The 22,662-nt window shown below is 42.7% G+C and overlaps 1 protein-coding gene across 2 annotated transcripts in view; it reads left to right on the forward strand.

Moving 5' to 3' along the window:
* Positions 1 to 22,662, forward strand: part of LOC134212879 (cyclin-dependent kinase 5 activator 1) — a 119,943-nt gene that overhangs the window by 76,455 nt on the left and 20,826 nt on the right. For both annotated transcript variants that reach the window (XM_062691148.1, XM_062691147.1), the window contains exon 3: positions 14,132 to 14,269. In XM_062691148.1, coding sequence (XP_062547132.1) covers positions 14,132 to 14,269 — 138 coding nt within the window. The remainder of the gene's footprint in view (positions 1 to 14,131; positions 14,270 to 22,662) is intronic.

Consider the following 22,662-nt stretch of genomic DNA (forward strand, 5'->3'; position numbering starts at 1 on the left):
AAAATAGTAATAGGAAAATTTGAAATTTTGAGAAGCTTTCACTACTGATGAATTCGTATTATGCGTACTAAATGGATTGTGTAAAAGTCTCGAAGACAAGTGAACCGTTTGTTTGAGAAGGTGTATATTCTGGCAAAAAAAATTAACAGCACTCACTTTGAAGAGTAATTATGGAGTACTGCTAGCAGCTTCCGAACTGGAAGTGTCCCAGGGGGTTGAGTTTTGCCTAAAACTATTGATCTGTATCGAAGAATTCGATAAAACCGGGGCCAATTTGTTCAAAAACAGTTTTTTTGTAAAATGAATATATGCAGTTTCTCAAACAAATGATTTTTTTGTACGAAGGTGTGACTGACGACGCATCTTTGCATCTTGAAAGGAGGCTTCCGAGCCTCTTGAAAGGAGGCTTCCGAGCCTCTTGAAAGGAGGCTTCCGAGCCTCTTGAAAGGAGGCTTCCGAGCCTCTTGAAAGGAGGCTTCCGAGCCTCTTGAAAGGAGGCTTCCGAGCCTCTTGAAAGGAGGCTTCCGAGCCTCTTGAAAGGAGGCTTCCGTGCTTCTTGAAAGGAGGCTTCCGAGCCTCTTGAAAGGAGGCTTCTGAGCCTCTTGAAAGGAGGCTTCTGAGCCTCTTGAAAGGAGGCTTCTGAGCCTCTTGAAAGGAGGCTTCTGAGCCTCTTGAAAGGAGGCTTCTGAGCCTCTTGAAAGGAGGCTTCTGAGCCTCTTGAAAGGAGGCTTCTGAGCCTCTTGAAAGGAGGCTTGAGGCCTCTTGAAAGGAGGCTGAGCCTCTTGAAAGGAGGCTTGAGCCTCTTGAAAGGAGGCTTCTGAGCCTCTTGAAAGGAGGCTGAGCCTCTTGAAAGGAGGCTTCCTGAGCCTCTTGAAAGGAGGCTTCTGAGCCTCTTGAAAGGAGGCTGAGCCTCTTGAAAGGAGGCCTGAGCCTCTTGAAAGGAGGCTTCTGAGCCTCTTGAAAGGAGGCTTCTGAGGCCTCTTGAAAGGAGGCTTCTGAGCCTCTTGAAAGGAGGCTTCCTGAGCCTCTTGAAAGGAGGCTTCTGAGCCTCTTGAAAGGAGGCCTGAGCTCTTGAAAGGAGGCCTGAGCCTCTTGAAAGGAGGCTTCTGAGCCTTCTTGAAAGGAGGCTCTGAGCCTCTTGAAAGGAGGCTTCTGAGCCTCTTGAAAGGAGGCTTCGGAGCCTCTTGAAAGGAGGCTTCCGAGCCTCTTGAAAGGAGGCTTCCGAGCCTCTTGAAAGGAGGCTTCCGAGCCTCTTGAAAGGAGGCTTCCGAGCCTCTTGAAAGGAGGCTTCCGAGCCTCTTGAAAGGAGGCTTCCGAGCCTCTTCCCAGTCAACACAAAATCGTATATGATGCAACATAAGATGCCAAAGTGGAGTCGATATACGTACATATTGCATGGGGAAGTACCTATATGGCCTCCACTTTAGCATCTTATGTGACATCATATACGATTTTGTGTTGATTGGGTTGAAAGGAGGCTTCCGAGCCTCTTGAAAGGAGGATTCCAAGCTTCTTGAAAGAAAAATTCAAGGATGAATAATAATAATTAATTTTAAAATGAAAAAAAAATCTAAAAACGCCTTGAATTTGTTAAAGAAAGTTTTGAAAACCGTTAAAATTTTTTGAAAATTTGATCGTTGCCCCCTCAATTTATTACTTTCGGGAAAAATAATCCGAGGAGGGGCATATTTTTTTTAAATATTTGTATAGGATTTATTTAATTTTTACTTTAAATATAGAACGCACAGATGAGAAATGGAATTTTTGAAAGAATTCTTGAAGGAAATCGTGACGTAATTCTCAAAGAAATTTGTGGAGAAATCTAGGCATTTTAAAGGAAATTTCATAGAACATTCCATCGCAATTTACAATGTTGTGAAAACTCATACGTGAATATGTACATTATGTGGAAGATATTGATTTGAAAAATGTATTGGAGGTAACCAATTTCCCTTTGATGGGACTCGAACCTACGACCCTCGGTACGCTAAACTGGTGCTTTAACCAACTAAGCTACGAAGGACCTCTGTCGGCCTTCGCAGCCTAGCGGCTACTGAATGAGCTTGAAATTCCCAAATTGGACTGAAAAATAAGAAGTGCATCATATTAAACTGATTCCATGTTGAATCAATGAAAGTTCAATAAATAAAATGCGAAAATGTTGAAAACGTTCACTGTCAAAAATTGACGTTGGAAACAGTAAATGTCAAAAATATTTATAGTAACTGCCATTATGACGAGCGTGTATACATAGGACATTGTGCCTATGAATCTCTTCTTTTTGGATTTTCATAAAAGTCAGGATATAACAAGACAAGAAATTTTGGCGGTTAGTGGTCTTATTGTTATCTAATTTCTATGCATTGAGAAAAGTTAGAGATGTGTCGTGTAATTTCCTGTAATCTTGGTTGTGGATGAGCGCCAAAATATGCACTAAACTTTTGAGTGAATCTACAAAATTGATGTTGAAACAATCTTTCATCGCTGCTCCCATGCGTCTTGAAACAAAGCTACTGAGCTTTTTGGGAAAAAAAAGCCTTCATGTCTCTTAAATGGAGGTTTCTTAACTTTTAGATTTTAGCTCGAAAGCATATGCTTAACATCTTATTCAACATTTTGTCTTAATCAAGTAGATTCCATTGAACATTTTATTAAATTTGTTGAAAATCCTTTTTTTTTCTTTTTTTTCCTACAGTTGGGGAGGTCAGGATTCAAAACTCTTTGTTTACTAATAGTAATGCATATTATGTATAAGAATTTTTTTTTTTTTTAAATTATCGGAACTTTATTTACTATGTCTGAAACTCATTCCACGTCGAGCATCCGTGCGAGACGGTTGTAAGTCCGCGTACGGTCTGCTTCTCATTCGGTTTTTTCCTGAAGTACAGGTAGTGGTCTTTTTTTCCGAAAGTGTTTTGAAGCATAGTGCTTGAGTGGAAGTGGTGCTTAGCTGTAGCAGTTAAGTAGCCATTTCGTTGGTTTTGCAACTACGCAAAACTTTGCAGTTTATTCGGCGTCCATCGCAGGCGCAGGCATCATCGTCCCACGCCGACAGTCATCATCCATCGTGCGTCTCCACCAACACAGACGCCGCCGTCCTGCCACCATCCATCCACCCAGTTGCAGTGTTGGGTGCGGCGAGAACACCAACAATAGCGTGGTTCGCTTCGACCGCACCACCGGCGAGTGTCCATCGAGCTAGTGTGTGCTGCCAGAACTGTTAGCCGGCAACACAGCAGTGTGAACGCAAGTATTTAATTGAGCTCCCTCTCATTGTTCCCCTCTCTTCTCCATCTTATTGGAATAGTTTTTTTTCTTTCTTTTTTGCTCGTCTTCCCCTCTGTCCCAAATCATTATTTTGTTTGTGTGTGCGTGTTTTTTTTTTCTGCCCTTGTGATAATTGTTTAGTTTTAAAAGAGATTGTGCCTCGCAGCGGCGCATTTCGTGTCCGCAATGCGCGAAGGCGAAGTTGGCGGGGGTACTTCGTATTCCATGTCAGATGTTTCGTTGCATTCGGGTGTTCCAAACCAAAACGAAATGGACACCAGCAACGCTAAAATTTCCTCTACGAGCCCCCGTCCCAAGGTCTACCCTCACGACTCTAGTGGGCCGTATGTTGTTTTCTTTCGACCCAAAGGCAAACGTTTGAATATCAGCCAGATTAGCAAAGATCTGGAAAAGCGATTTTCTTCTGTCACGACCATTGACATGGTTGGGTCCAGTAAACTCCGTGTCACGGTCAGTGATCGCAAACAGGCCAACGAGATTGTCACCTGTGAGCTTTTCACTCTCGAATATAGGGTGTATTTACCGTCAGCAGTGTGTGAGATCGCGGGGTGGTGACGGAGGAAGTATGACATGCGACGATTTGAAACAAGGTTTCGGTCGTTTCAAGAACGTTTCTTTGCCTCCTGTTGCGATACTGGATTGCAAACAAATGTATTCGGTGTCGCAGGAGGGAGAGAAGCGGAGTTATTCCCCGTCTGACTCTTTCTGCGTCACTTTTTCCGGGTCCGCACTACATGACTACGTAGTGATTGGCAAACTTCGTCTACCAGTTCGGCTGTATGTACCGAAGGTGATGAATTGTGTTAATTGCAAGCAGCTGGGCCACACCGCTCAGTACTGTTGCAATAAACCTCGCTGTGCATCATGCGGAGAGAAGCATGTGGAGGGAGCGTGCAAGACGGCACCGAAATGTGTCTATTGTAACGAAAGCCCTCCACATGCTCTTGAAGCTTGCCCAACGTACATACAGCAGCGAATCCACCAGAAGCGGTCTCTTCAGCAACGTTCTCGGCGAAGTTACGCCGAAATGTTGAGGAAGGCCGCTCCTCCACTCGTTTCTGACACCATCTACTCGTCTCTTCCTTTGGACGATCAAGGTAGCTCTGACTCCGAGGTTGGAAATGGGGTTCCCTTTGTTTTCAATGGCTCAACGAGGAAGAGAATAAAACAGAGCCAGCGACCCTCGAAAAAGCCTAGAAAACAGCCTCAAAGTGAGCCCCAATCCAACATGGTCAAATTCAAAGCGGGAGGAAATACTCAAAAACGATCAACTTTTGTGGTTTCACATCGGGATGATCGAGAGTTTCCACCGCTTCCGGGAACATCTAAAATCCCAGATACCCCATTTTTTGCGATTTCTCAGCCAGAAAGAGAGCATACAGAGCGAGCAGAAGAACTCCCGAGCGCTCCAATGTTCACACTTTCTGGCATCGTGGAGCTCATCCTCAACTTCTTTGATGCTTCCGACCCCGTGAAGAACATGGTCAAAACTGTTCTTCCTATTCTGACTCCTCTCCTGAAGCAGCTGGCTTCGAAACTGCCCCTCCTCGAGTCATTTGTATCCTTCGATGGCTAACTTAGTCAATAAGGGTAACAAGATTTCGATTCTACAGTGGAACTGTCGAAGTATTCTTCCAAAATTAGATATTTTTAAATTTTTAGTTAACAAATTACAATGCGATGCTTTTGCTTTATGTGAAACATGGCTAACACCAGATGTGAACCTTCATTTTCCTGATTTCAACATAATCCGCCGCGATCGGGCAAATCGATATGGAGGAGTGCTTTAAGGATCAAAAACAGCACTCCTTCTATAGAGTCGATCTTGCGCCGATGTCTGGCACCGAAGCTGTCGCATGTCAGGTGACTATTCGAGGAAAAGACCTCAGTATCGCCTCGATATATCTTCCTCCAAACACCGCGATATCTCGAAGAGATCTCTCGCACATCTGCTCGGTTATGCCCGAGCCACGGTTGCTCCTGGGAGATTTTAACTCCCACGGAACAGGCTGGGGGGAACTGTACGACGACAACCGTTCATCAATGATATACGACCTCTGCGACGACTTCAATATGTCAATTTTGAATACAGGAGAAGTTACACGAGTGGCAAGCAAGAGATAGCCGTCTAGATCTTTCCATTTGTTCGAGCTCATTATCGTTGGACTGTACTTGGAAGGTGGTCCAAGATCCCCATGGTAGTGATCATTTGCCGATCGAAGTTTCGATTTCCAATGGACACAAGCAATCTGCTTCCATCGATCTTTCATATGACCTCACGAAGCACATCGATTGGGGCAAATATGCGGACGCCATCAGCGATGGCATACAGTCGATAGAAGCACTTCCCCGCGGGAAGAGTACAAGTTTCTATCGCAGTTGATTCTTGAAAGCGCTCTTCAGGCACAACGTCGGCCGGTGCCAGGAGCTTCGGTTCGTAGGAAACCCTACAGTCCGTGGTGGGACATCGAGTGTACGCAACTTTATCGCGAGAAATCCGCCGCGTTCAAAGAATTTCGAAACACGGGGCGATCGTTCTTCACAAACGATACACCGCGCTCGAAATCCAGTTCAAGAAACTGGTCAAAGTGAAGAAGCGCGAATATTGGCGCACTTTTGTTGAAGGTTTATCGCGCGAGACTTCAATGAAAACTCTGTGGACCGTCGGGAGAAGAATGCGCAACGCGTCGTCCGTAAACGAAGATCGTGAAAGCTCGTCGCGGTGGATACTTGACTTCGCAAAGAAAGTTTGTCCGGATTCGGTACCGGTGAGGCAAGAGCTACGTGATGCTTTTGCAGACAGGGATGATATGGATCGTCCCTTTTCGATGATTGAATTCTCACTTGCTCTCCTTTCATGTAACAATTCCGCTCCAGGGATGGATAGAATCAGGTTCAATTTGCTCAAAAACCTCCCAGACGTCCCAAAGAGGCGCTTATTTAGCTTATTCAATCAGTTACTGGAGTGCAATATTGTTCCGGATGATTGGAGGCAAGTGAGGGTGAAAGCCATCCAGAAGCATGGAATACCCGCGTTGGATTGTAATTGTAATTGTAATTCGTATCACCTCATCGCGATACTATCGTGTCTTCGGAAGCTGTTAAAAAAGATGATTCTCTTTCGGCTAGACAAATGGGTTGAATCGAATAGTTTGTTGTCAGATACACAATTTGGTTTCCGCAGGGCAAGGGAACGAACGACTGTCTTGCGTTGCTTTCTTCAGAAATTCAGCTTACATTCGCTAAAAAGAGCAAATGGGCTCAGTGTTTTGGACATTAAGGGGCTTTTGATTCAGTTTGCGTCGATGTCTTATCTGACAAACTCCACGAGTGTGGACTTTCACCAATTTTGAACAACTATTTGTACAATTTGTTGTCAGAGAAGCGTATGAGTTTTTCTCATGGTGACTCGGCAACTTCACGAATTAGCTACATGGGTCTCCCCAGGGCTCATGTTTGAGCCCCTTGCTTTGCATTTTTAAGGTCAGAGACATTGACGAATGTCTCATGCCAAATTGCTCATTGAGACAGCTTGCAGATGATTGTGTTGTATCCGTTTCGGGGCCAACATCGGTTGATCTGCAAGGACCGTTGCAAGATACTCTGGACAATTTGTCCACTTGGGCTACGAAGCTGGGTATCGAATTCTCTCCGGAGAAAACTGAGATGGTTGTCTTTTCAAAAAAACATAAGCCGGCAAAGTTCCCGCTCCAACTGATGGGTAAGACAATCACTCATAGGATATCTTCTAAATACCTCGGGGTCTGGTTCGACTCGTAATGTACCTTCAGGAAGCACATTGTGTATCTGACACAAAATGCCAGAAACGGATCAACTTCATGCGATCAATAACCGGAACATGGTGGGGAGCGCATCCCGAAGATCTTATGACGTTGTATAGAACAACCATTTTGTCGGTCCTCGAATACGGTAGTTTCTGCTTCCAGTCCGCGGCTAAAACACACATGCTGAAGCTTCAAAGGATTCAGTACCGCTGTCTCCGTATCGCGTTAGGATGTATGAATTCGACACATACAATGAGCTTGGAAGTACTTGCGGGAGTACTGCCACTAACAGATCGTTTCGCGGAATTATCGCTCCGGTTCCTCATCCGCTGTGAGGTTCTCAATCCATTGGTCATTGATAACTTCGAGAAGCTGCTCGAACAAAACCCTCAATCTCGATTCATGAGTATTTACCACTGGTACATAACGCTGGAGGTAAGCCCTTCTTCGGTAGATACCAATCGTGCTAACTTCTTAGACTCTTACAGTTCCTCTGTTACTTTTGATCTGTCCATGAAGCAGGAGGTTCATGGAATACCAGACTTTCTGTGTGCGGAGGTCATACCTCCATTATTTGCAAGCAAATACGGGCACGCCAGTGAGGAGAGAAGCTTTTTACAGACGGGTCAAAAATTGATGACTCCACTGGTTTCGGTGTTTTCAACGTTTTCATAGCGCCTACTTTAAGCTCAAAGAGCCTTGTTCCGTGTATACTGCTGAGCTAGCAGCTATACACTATTCACTCGAGCAAATCGCATCCCTACCTCCTGACCACTTTTTCATCTTCACCGACAGTCTAAGTTCCTTGGAGGCTGTTCGGTCAATGAAACCGGTTAAGCACTCAGCGTATCTTCTAAATGGGATACGGAAAGCTTTGAGTGCCTTATCACAACGGTCTTACACAATCACCATGGCTTGGGTCCCTTCTCATTGCTCGATCCCGGGAAATGAGAAAGCGGACTCTTTGGCTAAGGTGGGCGCTATGGAAGGTGATATTTACGATCGGAAAATCACCTTCGATGAATTTTCAACATTAGTTCGTCAGGAAACCTTGAACAGCTGGCAACAGAAATGGACAAATGGGGAGTTGGGTAGATGGCTGTATTCAATTCGCCCGCAGGTGTCGAAGCGTCCATGGTTCAAAAATTGAATATGGGACGAGACTTCATTCGAACCATGTGTCGTCTAATGTCCAATCACTACACTCTAAATGCACATCTTTTCAGAGTGGGGCTCTCGGAAGGAAATCTCTGTGTTTGCGGCGAGGATTATCAGGACATCGATCATGTCGTGTGGGCGTGCGAGGAGCATCGTGGCCCCAGATCTGCGCTAACTGAACATCTCCGGGTCCGAGGAAAACAACCAAAGCCTATTAGGGAAGTGTTGTCGGGCCTTGATCTCGAGTACATGTCCCTGGTCCACCAATTTTGAAAGTTGCTGATGTAAAACTGTAATCATTGTCTGCCCATTCCCTTGTCTGTCGTACCCCATATCGAATGTCTTCCTCTTGTTGTACATTTCCATGTCTGTCGTTAATCCCTTCCGTATGTCTTCCTCTCGTCGTTGTCTCCCAAAAAAGTTTGTTTGTCCCGTTACAGATGTAAAAATGCGAGGAATGTCAACTTTGTGAACATCAGCATAGTAATTACTTAAGCACCCTAAAATCCTTTCCTTTCCTACTGTATTATTGTATTCCCTAACCTCGACTAAACCGCGAGTCTTTCGGTTCCCCAAAACTAACACTATGTATAAGAATCAAGAAATGTATTATTTAACTTGATTTCGGCTCCGTAACGCTTCACGGCAAATGAGCCTTCCAAATAAACGAAAGATAAAAAAAAAAAAATGTCTGAAACTCAATTTGTGCAATTGCACAACTTGCGGATAATTTAGTTCGGACAATGTATTGGAGGGTAACCACTTCCTTCAGTGGGGTTTGAACCCACGAAGGCACGAAACCAGTACGCTAGACAGGTGCTTTCCCTATAAGCTTCTAAGGACCTTCATCGTCCTCCGCAGTTTAGAAGGCTACTGATGGATTCAAATTTTCAACACCAGGCACATAGCCGAACTTTCGCAATCTATTTTTAAAACCAACTCTTTTACACGCATTGTTTTGTGCAACTTACGTGAACCTTAAATAGAAGCACTACGATGGCTTGAAGTCAATTTAGTGGAAAACAATCGGATTTTGTAATTTTTTTGACATTGAAAATCAGGATGAAAAAATCTCTATTTAAAAGTATGCGGGTGAAATGGACATAGTGTGTGGGTAAAACGGACATGTTATGGAATTAAGCTTGAAACAGTGAATTTAGTTGATGAATTGTATGCATAGGCTAAGCATCTCTAAAATGGGCCTCTGGAAATAAAAAGGATGGATAATAATTGATATATTACTTACAATGATTTTACTAAATAAAAGCATGTTACATCAATAAAAATCACTTAAAAATACGTTTTACGTTTTATCGTTACATGAGAGGGGGGGGGGGTTACTTGCGGTTTAGCTGCTGTGTGGTGGTCTGGATGGCCGGATTGATGGCCTTTAACGTCGACGAGCGGTTGATCAGGCCGCCCATCGGATCGCGTTATGATTCGTCATTGCGTCTTGAGCACACCGGCTTTGGCCGGAGGATTGGATGGAAGATGGCGTCGTTGATGACAACCGTCGATTGGATTAAACCGGCTCTGGCCGGCAGATGGTTGCAAATGGCGTAGTCGTTGACACCGAACGAGGGCCTGGGTTGGAGTGCACTCAGGCTTCTTCTTGCTGTGTCTGGTTCATTGCGCGTCCGGAAGTTCCGGCAATAGTATTCTGCCAAAGAAAGGCCTCAAACAAAAGAAAAAGGCCCGCTGGACCTAACCACAACAAATTAGACCCCTTGTGACGTCCTTTCACTCAGCCTCTATCTTTTTTACATTTTCACAAATCATTTATCTTTTTCTTGTTGGTATTTCTGTTTGTTTTGTTTGTTCACTTGTTTTTTTTTGTTGGGGTTTAATTAGTTTTTTCCAACAAAGCCCTCCAATTTCCGCAATCCCAAAGTGTACCCCAATATTGAAAAGACAGACGTAGTCCTACGTCAAAAGGGGTTGGGTGTAAGCGCATCCTGCCTTTCTGTTTCCAGCGGAAGAAACGTTAAAGCCCTTGAGTTGACTATCCCTTGCGCTTCGATTAACAACGTCATTCGGGTTTCTGGTAGTTATTATAGACGAGCAGGTGATTTTTATGGGTCTGACGAGTCTCTCCTACGACCCTTCCATGGGGGGGGGGAGCCGATAGTGGATTGAATATCCAATTGGTAGCTGCGTAGGTGAAGACTGTGTACAACTGATGATTCATATCCTGGATTTTCTGCTGCCCCTCCCGTTTGGCGCTGGTGTAGTACGGTTGGTCACCGTGTCTCCCATGCTGGGATCAGGTGGATGAAACGCCAACGCAAAAGTGCACATCGAAAATGGCTGTTAGTCCCAAGCAAACATCTGTTGGATCTCGGTTTAACCCGTTTCGGTCTGAGCTAGAAATCAAAATTGAAATAACCCGTGTGGGCTCATTTTATGTCCGAATGCCATGAAATTTTCAGAAAGAAGCGTCGGCTTTTTTTTTTTTATTTTAATTTTGATTTGATCATGGTATTAATCCAGTCGGATTTATCAAAGGGGGTCCTGGGTCAGGTTCAGTCAAAAACGGTTTTTTATAACCATTGAAAAATGAGCGAAAGTGCCCAGAATGATAATGCAAACATGCTAAATCATTATTGACCAGTATCAGAAGTCAGCTTTGGCACAATTGGATCACCAGAACATCGTTCCGCGTGTTTTGGGAACCCTGTCCCCTAGGATAAAGTGGACACTTTTCTATTGGTGTAAAACCCAGTCTTGCGACATATCAAACTACATGATTTTAAAAGACGAGCCCAATAGATGAGTGTTTTTGGACACAGTGATCATATCCGAAAGTGTTCTCGGGAACCTGGTTCCCTCAGAGAAGTGGACAAATTTTGGTTAACTCTGAAACTTATCTTGGGACATATCAAACTTCATGATTTTGAAAGAAAAGCTCAATAGATGATTTTTTTAGATTTTTTGGACAATTTGGTCACATCAGGAAGTGTTCCCGGGAACCTGACTCCCTCAGGAAAGTGGGCAAATTTCGGTTAGCTCCGAAACCTATCTTGCGACATATCAAACTTCATGATTTTGAAAATCAAACTTAATAGATGATTTTTGAATACATTGGTCACGACTGGGAGTGTTACCAGGTATCGTGTTCACTCAGGGGAGTGGAAAAAATTAGTTTTGCTCCGCAACCCATCTTGCGACACATCAAATTTTAGAAATAAAGCTCAGCTAATCTGGTCGTAATGGTAGTAACTACTAAGCTCAAGCTCGAGCTAGTTTAAATTTCTTGTTGCTCATTTCTAGGCATCTCCACGTCAGAGCTTTTTTGCTGTTTTATTTTTCAAACATTTTCAACTTAATATGTGGTGCTAAAATTAAAAAGCTTCCTAGAAAAATATATAAATAAAAAGAGATAACGTTCAATAGGAAAGGTCTACTGTATTGGATGTGTCTCCAAATTCAAATCAATCAACTTCTGCCTTTATTTCAATGTCGTTCGAATCTCCGTCCTCTAGAAGATGAGATGCCATAATATCAATATACAGCGACACAATAAACAAACCAAACTGGGGAGAAAAGACCGTTCTAGCAACTGTTTGAAACCTCCATCAATGGCTAAAAGGATGTCCTTGAATCGATCCGCTCAGAATGTGTTTCCTGCTAATCCGCGCGGTCGGTCCCATCACCAATGAATAAACGATAAATCAAAAGATGATTGCTTTATAACAAAAACATGAATGGTGATGGTGACGTAACGTGGCACCAGTGAGCGGGAAGTAGAGTGGCGCGTCGCGGAAATCCGGCTCTGTTTTACGAGAAGACATGAAACGTGATGTAGGTGATCACGTGGCTCCTCTGTTGGCTTGGGAAAAACAAACCCATTCTAACGGTTTTGAAAAATTCGCACAGTTCTTCCTGCGAACACTTCAAGGGTTGCGTGCCGTTAGTCCAGGGTATTGTAAATCATTTTGATGCTTCAATTCTGATACCACCCCACTTTATTCGAATAATAGAAGTGTTGATCAGAATTGAATGGAATGGAAACATAATTCGATTACATACCCTCGACAGAAGTAGAGACGACAAAACTAGATCCCATTTAATACATAATACTGTACGACTTCGATTGCCTACTGAGGAACAATCGTAAATTAAAATCATCTTAAATCGAAGATGTTGTAAGCGATTCAATTAAACATTTCCATTTCCTAGAAAATTTTGTTTTCTAATCTCTTCAAAAGCAACTAATCTCTTAGAAAAAGCCGCTTCGCAAAACCCCTTTTTCCTGGGTGACAAGACAAAGAGCAAAAAGCACGCTTCATTCTGTTTGAGCCACGTTTGTTTTCGGGCGTTGTCCCGTCTCTATGCTCAGCAGAAAAATGATTAATTCGCCCTAGACCAACCGTCTGGTTAGTGCCATAAATTTTGTCGGAAAGCTCATATATTTCATTGCCCACCTCTAGATGTCGGATGGTGAGAAACAGAAGGAAACCTCATCTTCGTTTAGAAAAGTTCTCCCTGGTCGTGGTGTGGATTGTTTTCGGAACCACCGGAAATCGTGATTTGATATATGGAGGGTGCCACTCTAGTTGAGTATAGCTCGACCAGATTGGTGATGAATTTGAACATGTGGAAATATTCACATTAAATTGAAATTAAGAAAATTAACCATATTTTTTGTGTGTCTTTATTAGGGAGATTTTCAGCCCGAGGCTGGCTCGTCTCCGAAATTAACCATATTCATGTGGATGTTTATAAAAGATTTTTAAAGAGTGTACTGTTTACCCACTATAAGAAACACATGAGCAGTGGTGGTGACATTTAATGAATTAATGCAAGCCCATGTAAGAACGAAATTGAGTTTGAAAACTAAAAAAAAACTTCTTCCAAATCTTACATTACAATATTCTTTTGAACCAATAAAGATTTTGTGATTATCGAAAGTCAAGTTAATCATTTTCATTGGCATCCCGACTGGATTAATATTTAAAAAGGCATACAAACCTTTAAAAATACATTTATACATTTTTAAATCAAAATATCCATCAAACCGCTCGAAAATAAACTTCTAATCCTCTTCCGAAATCCGACAGCTACAATCCAAATCATTCTTCAACACAAACATCGTTTACTTTACACATTGCGCTTGGACCTGTGCTGATTTTCGAGGAAAACTTCTAACCACCAAATCCCGGTGCATAAAGCAGATAATACCGCCATAAAACCGCACCTTCAACCCATTTATGTCGCCATCATTCAGCCTTAGAAAGCCGAAGAGACAACAACAACATCAAACCCTAGTTGCGTTGGTTTGCCAGGGTATCTGCTCCAAATGGATTTCCATAACAAGCGCTATCAGCCGGGGACGCATAGACTGGAGGCTCAACCGAATCTCTGTTGCTGATAATAGGGCAGCTGCTGCAGGACAACGCACACCATCCCTGGGAACATGCCTATTAGCTTGCGATAAGCTCGACTCTACTGCGCCACATCTTATGCGGGTTGGTTGACATTGGCATGATGTTTTCTTCAAAGCTGATGTGCTGGTGATATGGGGAGAGGCTGGGAGTGACTTTGGGTGGTTTATGTCACATTCAGTGACGTCGCTAAAGATAAGGCAAACTATCTCAAATCAGCCCCGGTATGAAGCGTTAATTTTCATGTCCCTGGGGAGGGTGATTAATTTTCCATCGCTTTCAACCATCTGAATGTGTGGCAAGGTGGTTAGAAAGATAAATTCCGTTGTTGCTAGTGATTTCCATTCCTAATTAAGGCAGTTTGATTGAGTAGGTATCATATTTTCTTGATGACGGCAGCAGGTGATGTTGGTTCAAAAACTTCCACCGAAGACCCGAAGATAAATTACGTAAATTGATCTTTCCCACCGCCATTGATTACTAAAATTTTCCATACCGTTTTATGTTCCTTTCCAGGCCTCTACGTCAGAGCTGCTAAAGTGTCTGGGAATGTTCCTTCACGACCGGTGCCGAAAGTTGCGAGATTTCCAAGCAGGTGACGCCGTGATGTGGCTGCGGGCAGTCGATCGGAGTTTACTGCTTCAAGGGTGGCAGGTGAGTGCAATTAGATTGAACTTGGATAAGTGGAGTTTCATAGACAGATAGCAAAGTATGTGAATTTACCTGAAAACTGATGATGTTTTTAGTTGATCTAATAATAGTATTTTAAAGTTGTTCATGTCCAGTTTGGCAGCCCAACTCCGTTCTGCAATAATGTTCCATGCTATGGAAAATGTATTATTCAAATACAGTTTATGTTTTAAAACAAATTGAAAGAAACTAACGTCACACGTCTTGTACCTTTAGGTTCAATTCCGGATTTTTCCTCGTGTTAGGTTGTTTTCATGTGTAAAAGTGTTAAATGAAAGATTCTCAGTTTACTCATTCTAACTCTTTACACAATGTAACAGCTGATCCTGTTCGTGCAGTTATGGGTAGAGCTTACAATGCTCTAGAAAATCAATTTGGCATTAAATCAGAATAATGTCAACAATATTTTCAGTTTATCTTTGGTTAGCATTCTTATTCAATACACAATACACTGCAGTCATGCAGTCATAGAGCTTATAATTCGGAGATTAAATTTACCTCTATATTAATGTGACCAGCAAGCGTCGAAACGCTGGACGCCTATCTGTATTACGTCACTGGCTTGGAAATTTACATGAAAGAAGTACATTCCGCATAGATTTTGGGCCAAAAAATATTTAAAAATGTTTGTCAGAGCGTTTAAATCAATATAACTTTAGAAAATGAAGTTGAAAATTGCAGCGTCCCGCGAAACGAGGGACGTCTGGACACATTACTCTGTATGATCCACCCGGATCAAACGTCCTCTCAGAGACGTACCAACCCACTCGGAGACTGCGCCATTGTCGAGTTTCCCTTCTTATTTTCTCACTAGTTTCTATTAATTTTCGTCACTAAACTGAATGCGTTGCTTCCAACGCTGATTGAAGTGCGCAAGAGGATCATTTTCTCCACTCTTGGCTCGATTGTGTATCATATTTTGCTCTCCCGACGGGTTTCTACAACCTGAAGCATCGAGAATATTCGCGAACCACAGGTTAAAAGTAAATTACACATCGCACGAATAGTTTTCGCTAGAGGCCTTTATAAGAGAAATGCGGATAGAAAATGTTTTCAATCTTCTTCCTCAAAAAAAAAACAATACATGAAAAGGAAGAAATGGTTCATCCAGGTAAAACTTACATACCGCCATTTAATGTGTTCACATCACATGACAATAGAATTCAATAAACAAAGCAATTGCTTTTCATAATCTGTCATTGATTTGCATATATTATTGATAATAAATGTAAAATGCATTCAAAATGTGTTCATTCATAAATGGTATTATATCGAATTTAGCCGTTTTCAGTATTTGAGCCGAAGTTTTGGCTGCTTGACAAATCTCTTGCTCGATTGGCTGCTGTGTTTTGACTACGGACCCTACATATAGGATCCCTAGTTTTGACTGTTCAATTGACGGCACATGTCAATTTGCTTTTCTCTTATGAAGGCCTCTAGTTTTCCCTACTTCGTTGAGCACTCACCACGTTGGATATCCGACCTCGCTAAAAAAAAGTCTGCCCAGATTCCATTCCAGTCTAGCGAATGCTTTGGTTCACCTCATCTGACAGCAATGGTGTAATGCTTCAGCCCTTTTAGATAGTTGAACCCTCACTCGCTCTTCTTCCATGTAACAGTTCTGCTCCGAAGATGGATTTAATCAGGTTCAATTTCCTGAAAAACCTCCCAGACATCACGAAGATTTGCTTAATATTGAACTTATTCAACCAATTCTTGGAAACGAATTATTATTCCGAATAGTTGAAGTGAGATGCGAGTAATAACCATTCAAAAGCCTAGAGCCTAGATCACCCACGTCCGATTGAAGAGGATACTTCTCCTTCGGCTTGACGGAAGGGCAGAGTCTAATGGTTTGTTGTCGGATACACAGTTTGGTGTCCGAAGAGGCAAATGAACGAACAACTACCATGCGTAGCTTATTTCAGAAACTCATCTTTCCTTCTCTCAAAAAGAGCAATTGGGCTCTGAGTTTTTGAACATTAAAGGGGCTTTTGATTCGGCCTGCGTCGATGTTTTGTCCGACAAATCTTGTCTGTAGATGATTTGTACGTAAGAGCATTTTCGCCAATTTTGAACAGCTATTTGTACAAAGCATAGGAATTTTATCATCGTGACTTGACAACTTCATGAATTAGCTACAGGGGTTTCTCCAGGGCTCATATTTTAGCATGTATCTTTACAATTTTTATCGCTGATGATCAGCAAAGACCATTGCAAGATAATCTTGGCAATTTGTTTACTTGGGCCTTGAAGCTGTGTTCTCCGGAGTCCGAAGAAAACTGAGATGGATGTCTTTTAAAAAAAGGCTAGGACGGCGAATGTCTTCGGCTGGTATTAGAATATCATCAATGAAGACGATCAGCCATGACAGATCCGCAAATACTGTACTGCCCTACACGCTTAAAGTAAATTACACATCGCATGAATAATTTTCACACATGACGACGATGACACGAGAGAATAGCAATCTGTGTGAAAATTATGTGTAAGACATGCACAGTCGCTGTGTAATGTCTTTTATTATTTTAATATGTGTAAGAAACTTTGCTTCGAACTGTCAAGTCCATTTTGACTGCCATGATGGCGGTTGCGTCCGGCATGCACCGCAACGAAAATGACTTTTTCTGTGGATTTTCGTTATGTTTCGATACGATACAACTAAAATGTGACTATAAACATCGCACTTTAGTTTGGTCATATCGAAACAAATGGAAATGTTGCGATAGTTTTCAATTTACATGAAAAAATATAATTGAGGTTAGGTCCGTTTTCCGACCGCTCTCTCACTGTGTGAAATGAACTCATCGGAAATCGTTCACCGTCAATTACACTAAAATGAGTAACATGGCAGTTACTCATAATATGTGTTGTTCCAGGTTAGGCCCGTTTTGTGTGAACGAAACACAAAATTGTGTGAATGACTTTAAGCGTGTAGTATTCACCAACTCTCTGAGAACGCTACTGACATTTCATTACTCAAGTTTGGGTTATGCGAAATCTTCGGAGTCGCCCTAGATTTCACATTCATGTTTAACTTGATCGCAGCCGTATAAAATCAACCTGGTTTTACTCAGCACTCTGAGGATCAACCATGCCATCTTTTTTATTGTGACATAAAAATTCCAGTTTCAATAGTTGCAACAGCTTGTTGTTATGAGTTTTCGTCTTCTTTTTCTGGTACAGTAATTTCCTTCAAATTTCTCTTGACCATCGACGCCATTTATAGAAACGACTCTATGCGTTGGCGGTTGACATAAGAATAATTATGAATTCAAGAAAAAAAATTCAAAACGACTTATCTGTTTTTGTAAACAAAGATTCAAACGACGATTTGGCGAATCTGATAGCTTTCCCGCGTAAACTAACACCATCAACAGGTAGGTGAATGGTGATGGCGTTGGTCGTCGTATGTATCTTTGTTTGTTTACAAAAGCAGATAAGCCGTTTTGAAAATGTTGTCTTGAATTAGACACAATTGAATAATATATATCGACTACTAAGCTCCTGCAGTTGATGAAACGGCCTTTGATTTTCACCTTGCGTCAATTGAGTGCCAATTGAGTATAAGATTGCTAATGGCGCTTCAAATCTTGTGATCAACATGTTTTGTTCAAGACGATACTTTTTGTGTCAGATATGCATGTTTTTCATCACAGTAGCTCAATTTTCATATTTTCAAGTTGCAAACCAGAAAGATAAATTAGGCATTCAAGGTACCGACCAAAACCTTATGCAAATTCTGATTTTTTCTGATTTTTCTGAAACTGTTATGTCTGTTTGTCTGTGCTTCTACTGTGCCACCCAAGTTAACGCGTAGGTGCATCTTGCTCAGCACTATAAAGCCAATTCCCATGTCGTTGGTAGTTCCACGGCTTCAACAGAAGATCCTTTTTAGCAAGTTTCCTGCAGCATCACAATGTCAAAGTCTATCGAAATCTGCGAAGCCCAATGACTTGCAGTTCCATGTTCCGAATGTCGTGTTCGGAGGAAATGGCTGCATCGGAATCAGCAGTCTCCAACTGATACTCGATCCGCAGCAGCTCTGAAGTGTTACTTTTTCCCGTCAGATCATCAAGCCCAAATATGTCCGTCTATAAAGCCTATGGGTATAACTTGCAATTGAATCAAGCCTAAACCATGTGCTCTAAAGAGCTGAGCAGAATGGATACGTTTGCGTGCGTTTTGACAGTTTTGCCATGGGAAAACTGTCAAAACGCACGCAAACCTACCCATTCTGCTCCGCTCTTAAGTCCTCCAAACTGTTGCGGAGTTCAGATCGATTGGTCTACCAGGTCAACTACGCACTGTACTACAACGACGTCAACCCATCTAGCCCACACATGTCCATTGAGCCTTCGGGTGTAACTTGCAATTCAATATCATGCATCAACTATTCCGGAGTTCAGATCAATTGATCTACAAGGTCATCCCAACGGCGGATCTATCCTACTCCAACGGAAAGTCTCCGGCCGATGGAAGCTCCCCCGATTCCGACGACTCGCATCCGTGGAAGGCTTTTACATTACCAATACTACTTTCACCTGGCAGTGAGCCATTCGGCTTCTTGCTCAACCGTTGAGCCATTCAGATCCAGCCTTGGTCGCTGACTACTGAAATAGTCCCCTTCAGTGGATCAATCCTACTTAGAGGAGTTCCCCAACGTCGAACGTGAACGATGACCCGTCTCAACGGGTAACCGGAAGAGTGCTGAGGTCGATCCAATAATTCCGGGTGGAGATAATTTCCGGTTCAACGGTGCCCTAATGACCCGAAGCCGGTGCATTCGCACGCCACGGTCTACTCAGCTGGTCGCCGGCTGTGGGTACTCTGATAACCGATTTTCAATGCCCTTGAGCTATTCAGTTTCCACCTTATTCGTTGAACCATTTACATAGCTCCCGCTTCGATCGTGATCGCGAAGATAGTCCCCGATGGCGGATCTACCCTATTCCGGTGAGAAGTTCCCCGAAAGCGGGAGCACCACCGAAATCGGCTGTGATGCCAAGTTCTGCGGGTACGCGCTCGACACAAGCTGACAACAATTGCGTCGTTGGTAGCTGGCCTTGGCATTCCCATTCATTACCAACATATATCTTCCGCGGCGGCGGTGTACTCATGGTCCGCTATCCGCAATGGTGGCCTGCTGCTTCTTCGTGTGCCAACTTAGTTGTAGGATGTCGGCTATTCTGGGCATCACTCTTGCAACCGCACACCATTCTTCTGACGATATTATAGGTGGTAGTGTCTATTTTGCATGCTTCCAACATCGCACTCCTCTCCGTTTCGAACCTGGGACATGTGAACAGGACGTGCTCAGCCGTTTCTTTCACGTTTGGGATTTGCGAACAGCCGAGGAAAGCCGCATGTCCGAACCTCTACAGGTATCACCTGAAGCATCCATGGACAGTTAAGAACTGGGTGAAGCCAAAGTTATAGCTATAGCTCTACATGAGGTCTGCTAATCCATGCCGACACACTTGGGACTAGGCCACTGCCCTTAGTCGAGTTATCCCACTCCCTCTACCATTTGGCTACCGTTGCTGTCTTGATATGCCTTCGGTCATTACTGGTACACTCCTCGTCTTCCTTCACCACCAGTTTAATAAGTATCGTGTCCACGAGTACATATGCCGCCTTGCGAAATACGGTGCGATATGCGCTGACGAATTTCAGGCACATTAGCTTATGAGTACTCTCCAGCACTCGGGCGTCGCAGTTTGCGCTCAACGCCGACACCCAGACTGGACCTCCGTACCACAGTATTGAAACCGCCAAGCTTGCCAGCAGCCTACACTTGCTGAAGCATACCCTAGAGCTGTTCGCCATCATCCTCGATAGCTCCGCTATCGTTGTCGCCACGCGCTTACAGGCGTATTTGGCATAACTTTTGAAGCTCAACTTATCGTCGAGCATCAACCCCAATTGTTTAAGAGATCTTTTGGAGGTGATGTCACTGACTCTAATTGTCGGCTTCTGCACCGATCTCCGATTGTGAACGATTATCATCTCCGTTTTATGATGCGCCAACAGTAGCTTCTTGCTGCGCAACCATTCCTCAACTAGACTGATCGAATAGGCTGCAGTCAATTCTACCTCCTCGATGGACTCTCCGTACACGATCATGGTTACGTCATCGGCGATTCCACTAACTTGACTCCTGGGCGCGAGCTTCAACCTCAGCACGCCATCACACATCACGTTCCACAGCAATGGATCCAGCAGAATTGATCCCTGTGGGACACGTGCATGATGTCGTCTGTCTCGTAGATCAATACTCGATTCTGTAAGTAAACGTCGTTGTGATGCAGCACGTAGTTGACTCCGCAACAGTTGGGAGAACATAGAACAACTGGTTTAGGTATGATTGAATTGCCAGTTGTACCCAAAGGCTCTATGGACATGTGTGGGCTTGATGGGTATAAATAATGCTCATTGAGTTGCAGGATACTTGACTCGTTTTACTTACTAATCCGCTTAAATGCCACACTACCTTCTGTGAATTGTAGGTATTTCTAACCTATAATTCGAGTTGAGCTATTTTCAATTCAAGTGAATTGCTACAACAGAAACCGGTGGATCGGTAACACGTGAATACTGCTACTTATTTATTCAGGCATTTGCAAATGATGCAACAAAGGACATAGCCTAGACGTAGCTAGAATGACTAAAATGAAATAAAAATCATATACCTAGGTCCTAAAGGAAAGTACGGCTTTGGCGGGTTATGTTCCACATAAGAGCAGTAAGTTTTCTAAAATCTCAGATTATAAAACCAAATTTATTCTGCATATAAATGCAAATTCTTTCAAAATTTCAAAAAGTTAGATGTGTTTAGATCTAAGAAAATAGTACGCCATTTCACTCATATGGTCGCGGGTTTTATTCAGATTGGAAACAATTTCGAATGGAACATATTCGAGAGATGTGACATCCCTTGGCTACGCCTCAAATCAACTCGGATAGACAGATGGATGCATGGTTAGTTGACCACTCTCGAAACGTAACGGACGGAACCACATTTTAACACCGAACTGCCGACGTTGCGTGTTTCTATTTTGATTCTAACAGATTTATGTCGTGAAGCAAAATCAATTCCAATTGATTTAGTTGGCACATTGAATGACTAGGAATTCACATTAAACAATGCTAACAGTTTTTTAAGCTCGTTTGCCAATTCGTCGACGGCGGCGACGCCCAGTTGGAACCAATTTCGATCACACTTCCACGAAATTAAAATGGAAAACTGGAAAATGCAAACCAGAACGAGAGTGGAAAATAAAAAATAGGATGATAAATATCTTTTCATAAAGCACCTCCATGAGACATACGTATCCCGTAATGTCAAGTCGTTCTGCATTCGAATAAAAATGCACTTCTATGCGACAAGCTCGGGCATTCTTTGAAATGTTTATGCATGCATACGGGAAGAACCAAATAGATACCTAGTGCGGCTGTCCGTTCTCCGCCACAAACACGTTAGTGTTGTTATGATCAATTAGCTTTCTGCAGCAGCAAAATGGGAAACCGTAAAACAGCGTACTGTCATGAAAAGGAGTTATGGGTCCGAAATTGAGTCAAGAAGACAAGAAGCAGGATCAGCTTCTTCTAACGCTTGGGCGAGGGATCTTATGTTCACAAGTATCAGTAAATGTATTTATATTTTTCAATTATACTCCATTGTACGGTACCATTTTCTCTGTGACCGCCCAAACGACGAGCAACTACTTGGAAATTCTAATTACGTTCTAGGCTCTGGGATGCCATAACAGTAAATAAAACATTTAAAATATGACATTAAAAATCTCATTTGAATGCTGCAAAGATTGGGAAGCAGAATCAAGAAATTTTGCTTTATTATCACTTCCATATTGTAAGATTTTGACTCATTTGTAAAAGGTAGTCAATAACCAACTTTAACGAGGAACGAGCTTTTTGATCATAACTGCTACGCAGTTTAAATGGTAATTTTTTAAAATGTATTCTGAATCTAGTAGGAGCTTAAAATGTCACTCAGGTTATATTTATCTAATTCGATTCGTCCTGTCTCTCTACCAACGACCAATTAAAATCTGCTGATGCGTTTTGAATGGGCGAAGTTCCAAGGACATATAAATACCAAATGACGCACATTTCAATCGAAAATCAACGGTGCTTTCACCGACCACCCCCAAACCGGACACCCATCAAATGGAGCATATGGGCTGCATGGCCGAAACACTCATCGCCATCGGTGATGAATTATTTATTTTACAAGCTTGTAGCGTCACCACCCATCGCAGCTAAATGTACGAAAATTTCCAGGAACGCTACGTGTAATAGAAGCAGCTTTACCAGACGGTCACACCGACAAGATG

The sequence above is a fragment of the Armigeres subalbatus genome, chromosome 2 (assembly GCF_024139115.2).
Source record: "Armigeres subalbatus isolate Guangzhou_Male chromosome 2, GZ_Asu_2, whole genome shotgun sequence".
In the NCBI taxonomy this organism is placed as follows: Eukaryota; Metazoa; Arthropoda; class Insecta; order Diptera; family Culicidae; genus Armigeres; species Armigeres subalbatus.